Below are 8,799 nucleotides of genomic sequence, written 5' to 3'. Positions count from 1 at the left end.
AAGAAATAAAACAAACAAACAAAAAAACTACAATGAGATATTACCCATGTCTGAATGGCTGAAATAAAAAACACAAGAAATTTTAAAAAAAAAGAAATATCACATGGTTTGCATGTTATTTTTTTAAATATTTTTTTATTTATTTGAGAGAGTGAGAGAAAGCATGAAAGAAGAGAAGGTCAGAGGGAGAAGCAGACTACCCATGGAGATGGGAGCCCAGTGTGGGACTTGACCCCAGGACTCTGGGATCATGACCTGAGCTGAAGGCAGTCGCTTAACCAACTGAGCCAACCAGGCACCCTGCCTGTTATTTTTAACTAGTAGGCTAAACCCAGTGAAGACTTTGCTTTTCCAACCACCTTCTGAAATGCATTCTTGACCTCTTTGTTCCTTAGGCTGTAGACCAAAGGGTTTAGTATGGGGATGACCATAGTGTAGAACACTGATGCCATTTTGTCTGTGTCCATGGAATGATTAGAACTTGGCTGTAAGTACATGAAGATGATTGTCCCATAGAAGATGGAAATAGTGGTCAGGTGAGACACACAGGTGGAGAAAGCCTTCTTCTGTCCCTCAGCTGAGCGCATCCTCAGGATAGCAATAAAAATGAGCAGATAAGAGTTCAAGATAACCAAGAGGGTGAAAAAGACATTGAATGCTGCCAATGTGAAGAGCACAATCTCATTTATGTGGATATCAGAGCAAGAGAGAGCCAGCAGTGGAGGAATGTCACAGAAAAAGTGATTAATTATGTTGGAATGACAGAAGGAGAGGTGGAAGGTGAGGGCAACATGGATGGAAGACTGTAAGAGTCCACAGATGTAGGAGCCAGTGACCAGGGAGGTACACATAGCACTTGTCATGGTGGTGGTGTAATGTAGGGGTTTGCACACGGCTACGTGGCGGTCAAAGGCCATTGAAGACAAGAGGAAACTTTCGATAGTGGCAAAGGCTGAAAAGAAGAACATCTGGGCAACACATGCATTGTAGGATATGATTTTATCTCCTGTGGAAAACCCCACCATTACCGTGGGAGTGACAGCTGAGGCATAAACACAGTCCACAAGAGAGAGGTTGCTGAGGAAGAAGTACATGGGAGTGTGGACACAAGAGTCCAACAGGATCAATACAATCATCCCAATGTTCCCAACCAGAATGATGAAGTAAATGATAGTGAAGACTATAAATAAAGGAACTTGCAACTCTAGGGCATTTGTTAACCGCACAAGAATGAATTGAGTCACCTCTGGAATGTTCTCCATCAAAATCATTTGGGAATCATCATAAGAGGCACCTATGACAAGATAAGCACACACAAGATAATTCTATTTGATCCCTCGCATAGGAACTAACTGTGAACAGGGTCTCTTGCTCACATGTGTCAGCTTTCTGTCAAGAGCAGGAGCCTGTGTACAACAAGTTTGACTGAACACTGGGGAGGGGTGGGTTGAGTGAGGCTCTTCATCTAGAAGTGATGTGGAAGGACACTGGAATGTCCTTGCTGACTGTGCTGCCACAAGGGGACTACAGTATGATCCTGGAGGCACATTTCAGCTCACCTACACTATGGTATATTCTATTACAGTAAACCAATAGGACTAAACCAATAGGACTCTTTCTCACTAACTTGCCATACCTTGCAAACACTCCTGTTACAAGTACATAAAAGCTTAATCAACAGAAAGGAAAAGAAAGTCATTGGCATATGATACAACAAGCTTCATCAAATACATTTCCTGTCTCTGAGGGACCTCTCACTGACTTGTTCATAATAGCTGAAGATATACAGTGATTTGGGACCCTGCTGTACTCTAATTCATGAGGGCCCTTAATTGGGTGCTCTACCCTTAATTGGGTAGTGCTCCACACTACCTTTGGCCCCTGAAGGAAACTTCATGATTTCTGGCACATTCTTAGTGATATTTTGGCATCTTTCAGGAGCTCTAAAAAAGGAGGAATTGTTTTTCAAATGGTGGAAGCAAAATTTTTGTTGTTTTCTCTCTTTGTCACAGTCTTTATTTTTCTCCTAGGCTGATGTTTCCCATCTCCTACCACCATCCATGTCTTTGCTTTATTCATGGGAAGGGAGAACTGGGGGAGATGGAAGAGTTACTTTCACTCTTACCTAGAGACTTTGCATCCTCAGCCAAGCTGTGGAGGTCACGGCTGTTATGTTATCTGGTGTAACATAATGGTCATGTTATCTGGTGTATCTGGTTGTGCTTACCTCCAATGGCAGCTTAGCTAACAGCTTACCGTAGCTGCCACAGGTATAAATATGAGAAGCCCTCTTCAACCCAAGAAACACTTTTGACTCTGGAATCTATCACATTCATTTCTACTAGATTAAAAATCCTTAATATTGAAGGAAAGAAATGATATAACCCCACCTTTAAGATTAGCTTAGTGATAGAGACCTATTATCCAAAAGATATGTTTATCACAACATATTCCTAAAGTAGAGGTATGTATTTCCAGGGCACCTTGGAAGTAGAAAGGGTGTATGTTTAGCCCAACACAGGACTAAGAAAAATGCTCTGGAGATTATTACTCCTGAGTTGTGGCTTTGGAGACACAAGTAATATAATAATAATTTATTAGTTGTTATAATAACAAATAGTTACATAGTACTTACTTTGTATCTGGAAACTGTTCTAAGCTATTCACATATATTAACTCATTTAGCAACTCTGGGAGACAAATACTATTATTACCCCCACTTTTACTTCAAATGGAACTGAGGCTGAAAGAAGTAGGTTACTTGCCTAACTAGCAAATCTGGTGGTAGAACTGGGATTTGAACCCAGCTAATATTGTCTAAGATCCATAATACTAAGCAATCCTCTCAAAATAGTGGATCAAGGTAATTATCTTTCCTACGGTTCAGGATCCTGATCTTTCAAGTGGGAATAATCACAATTTTCATCTTTTGAGGTAGATGAATAGAATAACTTAGTTCATGCAAAACACTTAAAATATGGGTGAAGAGAGTCAAAGGTACAAACTTCCAATTATAAAATAAATAAGTCATGAGGATGTATTAGATCACATAGTGAATATAGTTGATAATACTGTATTATATATTTGAAAGTTGCTAAGAGAGTAGATCTTGAAAATTCTCAGCACAAGATAAAAATGGTTGTAGCTATATGTGGTGATGGATGGTAACTAGACTTACTGTGGTAATCATTTCACAATGTACACAGATATCGGATCATTATGTTGTACCGCTGAATCTAACATAATGTTATACATCAATTGTACCTCAATAAAAATTTTTTTTTCAAAAAGAAAAAAAAAATGCTTAAAATAATGTCAATTACACAACAAGTACTGAAATAATTCAAGCTGTTATTACCACTATTAGTATACCATGCAGAAGAAACATCATGGATAAAAGCATGAATTGGCAAGCACAATTGTATAAATAGGCAATTATAAATAGAGAGGTATTAGTAATTAGCAAAATACATGGCACAATCAAAATCTCAATTAAAGAGTGATACGCAAAAATAGTTGGTAGAAATGAGACTGATAGAATTGAACCTTAAAAGAAAGAGTAGAAAAATGCATCAGATGATAGATTTAATACAATCATTTAGAAGAAGAGCATAAGGTGACTATTTATGCCATATATAATAGAGGCATATAAGTATAGATAAATGTCACTCACTGATTAGCAACCTAGATGGGCTGCAATCTTGGGGACATTACTTACACTCTGCAAACCCTCAGTATGTTGTCTGTGAAAGACATAGTTCATGTAATGCCCAATGTATCTATTTTACATAGCTGAAAAGTTTAAATTAAATGATGTATGGAGCTCTACCATCACGATGCCTGGCACATGGCATGTATTCAATGATAATTCCCTCCTATTCTCTTCATAGCTGGCTTTGCACATAAGCCCCCTCTGTACCAGCAGCTGGCATTACATAATGAATAATAAGATTCCTGACTTTTTAAAGGGGTAGAGTCAGTCGGCCCTAGAAGTTATCCCCCCAAAGTGATAAGTGCTTTTATAAAAGCATGTATAAAGTATTACAAAATGATTGTGAAAGTGCCTGAAATATCAGCCACCAGAACACCTTACTGACAATGAAGTTACTTCCTCCTGAGACTTGCTCCTCAATTTTTTCCCCCTCAATTCTTAAATGTCTGTGCTTGCTAGAGTTTCCAAATTTGGCCCAAATACACAAAAATGTGAATCCAATTGCATTTATTTTTGAGAAAAAAGGTAGATTTCTGTAACGGATGTACCAAGAATGGCCAACATATTGACCAAATATCTTTTCTGTACTGTTTGTAAGTATAAGAGGATACAAAACAGCTTCTTTTGATGCAGGAATTTGAGATGTAGGGGTATGGGTATGACTGTATCACAAATACACATCCAATTCTGAATATGAAAGTTCTCTGAAAAGCTTAAAAGATGCTAACATTCTAGTCAAGCAACCTGAGCCATTACTTTCCATGGTCTATCTCACCTCTTGGTTACTGCAGGATATTAAGCCAATAATACTGAAAGTCCAAACTTTGACATTCCCAAAGAAAATGACTTTATGCTCAAGATACCCAAACAGATGTTAAAAGTTCTACAACACCCGAGATTCAGAAAGGAAGGTATATTTGCATTGCTATTCCTCTAGCATGCTCTACATAAAAGGAATAAAGAGGCATGGTCTCCCTTTTTTGACTCTGTCACTCCAACCACTCATTTAAGACATCTGATTGCAATCAGTGGAAAGAGTGGTGAATGACCAGCCAAATTTGTTTTCCACATTTGTAAAATGAACATGGTTAGATCCTCTAGAGTCCCTTTCCTTTCTAATCGGTTACAGTTGTGTGTTTTCTTGATACTTACTTTTGTCCTAGGAACAGACGAAGGAGGGTACAAGGTAGGGAGTATGGAAAACCGTCATGGCCACACTGTTGACCAGAAGTCCACATCCAGGAAAACATCATGCTAGAGAAGCTCCTTCCCCGCCTGTGGAGCATTGTGTTGTGGAACATAACTTGTGCTCTTACAAATACCAGGGTTGAGACATGATCTCAACACGCTCTTTTTACACCAAAGATCTCAGGAGAACATTAGGGTTGTGTAAGTGGGTATCTCAGGAGGCTCCAGATCCAGGATTAGCCCCCTGACCTGAATCTGTTGGGAGCTATCAGAGGATCATATCTGGTTGTATCTTAGCTGAGAGTGTTTTTAAAGACACGAGGGAATGGACACTTAGAGAGAGGAGCCGCCAATCAGCAAATCAGCAGTACCATAGCCATTCTAGGCAACAAAAATAAAAACCTCACTAAGATCTTGGCTTAGGTGATGTCAGGAACTCATGCAAGCTTCCTCAAATCTACATCTTTCTTAAAGGCCTACAATTGTCTCCAGGAATGTTATTTATTTTATATTTTTAAATTAGTTTTTAAAGATTTTACTTATTTATTTGAGAGAGAGGGAGAGAAAGTGGTGGGGAGAGGCTGAGGGAGAGGGGGAAGGAGAGTTTTAAGCAGACTCTGCACTGAGCACAGGGCCCAGCATGGGGCTTGATCTCATAGTCCTGAGATCATGACCTGAGCCAAAGTCAAGCGTCAGACACTTAACCGACTGAGCCACTCCAGGAATTTTTTTTTAAACAAAATACTCATTTATCTTACCCTACAGATCTGATTTAGGGATATTTGGGGGGATTTCCCTCTCTATTTTTAGAACTAAGGGTATGGATCCATTCTTTCTTCTGTATAGTCATCTTTGACCAGAAACAAGCACCCAGCAGAATTATGTCTCCTTCATCAATGATGTGTAATGTAGCTGGTGCAAGTTTGAGCTGTGCAGTCATGAGGCTCACCTTCAGATTCTAGTTCTGCCACCGATTGCAGGGTGACCAAGTTATTCAGGCCAAGTTATTCAGGTTCTCAAAACTTCACAGTATCACCTATAAAAAGAAGGGTAATACTACACTTCATAAGAGCATCCTAAAGATTAAATGAGATATCTGGCACATATTAAGAGGTCAATAATTTTAATGTTACAACTTTATCATTAGTAAAAAATGATACATTATGTGGAACAAAAATAGTGGTGCTCAAACATTGCATCTGTTCCCCACATTTCCTTGTCCCCTAGCAGGTAGGTAGAGCCATGAACTAGTTTTATGTAATGGGTTGGACAGGAAGCAATGTGTGTCATTTCTGGGTTGTAGTATAGAATAGCCAGCACACAACTATGGAATGCCTCTCCCCTGCTGTGGTACTTGAGGTGGCTCCTTCTTACAGAAGGTGTAGCCACAGATGACAAAGCCTCCATCAGCCCTGGTGTTTGAATGAACACATGCAGAGAGACTTCTCCTTTCCAGCATAAACTGTGAGGCACATGTAGTAGCAGAAGTAAGAAATAAATCTTTGCTGTGTCAAATCACTGGACTTTGGACTGATCTGCTACTGCAAATGTCATAATCTATCCTGCCCAATACACATATAATAAACTATGTGTGTTTTGTTGTCTGTGTGGCTGGCTTCCTTCCTTCCTTCCTTCTTTTCTTCTCTCTTTTTTTTTTATCAGATGCTTGAGTACTGGTCCCCTTATCATTTATTACCTCTTTTTAAAATTTATGGTTATATAATTAACAGACTATAAAATTCACCTGTTGGGACACCTGGGTGTCTCAGTCAGTTGAGCATCCAACTCTTGGTTTTGGCTTAGGTCATGATCTCAAGGTCATGAGATTGAGCCCCACACTGGGCTCCATGCTTAGCATGGAATTTGTATGAGATTCTCTCTTTCCCTCTACCGCTCCCCTAACTTGTGCATACTCTTGAGATAAATAAATAAATACATTCTTAAAAAAATAAAATTCATTCATTGATTTTTTAAAAGATTTTGTTTATTTATTTAACAGAGATCACAAGTAGGCAGAGAGGCAGGCAGAGAGAGAGGAGGAAGCAGGCTCCCTGCTGAGCAGAGAGTCTGATGCGGGGCTCGATCCCAGGGATCATGACCTGAGCTGAAGGCAGAGGCTTTAACCCACTGAGCCACCCAGGCACCTCACACTCATTGATGTTTATAATTCAGTGAATTTTTAGCATATTCAAGGTTGTGCAACCATCACCACAGTCAACTTGAGAACATTTTCATCACATGAAAAAGAAAGTCTGTACTGATTATCAATCACTCCCAGTGTCTTCCACCTGCACCCCAGCCCTAGGAAACTACAAAGCTAATTGTGTCTTTATAGGTTTGCCTTGTACAGAAATTTCATGTAAACAGAATCATACAATATGTGGTCATTTGTGAGTGACTTATTTCACTTAGAATAATGTTCTCAAGGTTCATCCTGTTTTTACCAGGTACCAATACTTCATTCCTCCTTTTTTTTTTTTAAGATTTTATTTATTTATTTGACAGAGAGAGAGAGAGAGAACACAAACAGTGGGGAGCAGGAGAGGGAGAAGCAGACTTCCCAACTTGCAGGAAGCCTGATGTGGGCCTCTATCCCAGGACCCTGGGATCATGACCTGAGCTGAAGGCAGCCAGTTAATGACTGAGCCACCCAGGCACCCTACTTCATTCTTCCTTGTCAGATTTTAATCTGATATAAGATTTCAAATAATTCCTTTCACTTGCTAGATTGACCTATCATTTTCTAGATGTGATTTCTGAAGTACAAATATTTTAATTTTGATGAAATCCAATACATATATCTTTTTTCTTGTTGCTTATGCTTTGGTGGTATACATAAAAAGGCTTTGTCCAACCAAATTTTATGAAGATTTATTCCTATATTTTCTCCCAGGAGTCTTAGAGATATAACTTTTACATTCCAGTTTATATTTTGAGTTAATTTTTGTATGTGGTCTGAATAAGGGGCTCAATATCATTCTTTTTATTAGCAATATTTTTTATTGGGGTATAATGTGCATAACATAAGATTCACCATTTCAAAGTCTCCTGTTATTGGGTTTTCATATTCATGTTTTGCAACCACATAAGCATCTTGTTCCTGAACACTTCCATCACCATAAAATTAAACCCAATATATGTTAGTGGTTACTCTCATTCTTCCTATTCCCTAATCCCCTGTCAATGAGTAATATTTTTTTTGTTTACCTATTCTAGTTAATTCATAAAAGTGGAATTACACAATATTTGTCCTTTTATGTCCAGCTTCTTTCACTTAGCATAATGTTCTAACATGTGTTAGTACTTCATTCCTTTTTATGGCTGAGTAATATTCTGTTGCATGGAGAGACCACATTTGATTCATCAGTTGATGGGAACTTGGAGTCTTTTAACTTTTTGGCAATTGTGAATACTGCTGCTATGAGTATTATTATACAAATTTTTGTTTAAACATGTGTTTTCCATTCTCTTGGGCATAAACCTACAAGTGAAACTGTGGGGTCATGTGGTAACTCTATGTTTACTTTTTTTTTTTTTTTCCAAGAGAGAGATTGAGCAAGCAAGCAAAGAGGCAGAGGAAGAAGGGGAGAGAGAATCTCAGGCAGGCTCCATGTTCAGCATGGGGCCCAGCACAGGATTCAATCTCATGACCCTGAGATCATGACCTGAACCAAAATCAAGCTTTGGACATTTAACTGACTGAGCCACCCAGGCACCCCTCAATGGTGTCATAATTTTGCTTCTACTGAGTCATTTTGTAGAATCAACAACACAGTCACAGTACCTTTTTTCAAAAGGACAATAGAACAGCCAAATGTTTTCCTATAGCAGCTGCACCATTTTTCATCCCCACCAGCAAGGTATTAGAATTATTTGTCCACAGCCTCTCCAAAATTTGT

General features: G+C 38.8%; 1 protein-coding gene across 1 annotated transcript; it reads right to left on the bottom strand.

The window, feature by feature from the left end:
• Positions 1–317: 317 nt before the first annotated feature.
• Positions 318–1,271, bottom strand: LOC116862425 (olfactory receptor 5B12-like). Its single transcript, XM_032849698.1, has one exon. The coding sequence runs from the start codon at positions 1,269–1,271 to the stop codon at positions 318–320; it is 954 nt and encodes a 317-aa protein (XP_032705589.1).
• Between the last annotated feature and the right edge of the window lie 7,528 nt (positions 1,272–8,799).

The sequence above is a fragment of the Lontra canadensis genome, unplaced genomic scaffold, assembly GCF_010015895.1.
Source record: "Lontra canadensis isolate GAN:19392208 unplaced genomic scaffold, GSC_riverotter_1.0 scaffold242, whole genome shotgun sequence".
NCBI classification, from domain to species: domain Eukaryota; kingdom Metazoa; phylum Chordata; class Mammalia; order Carnivora; family Mustelidae; genus Lontra; species Lontra canadensis.
The sequence above is the reverse complement of the archived record's forward strand: the minus strand, read 5'-3'. Positions and strand labels throughout refer to the sequence as shown.

Bases quoted from the DNA above. Each gene is read 5' to 3' on its own strand.
- LOC116862425 (XM_032849698.1), bottom strand. From the start codon at position 1,271: ATGATTTTGATGGAGAACATTCCAGAGGTGACTCAATTCATTCTTGTG.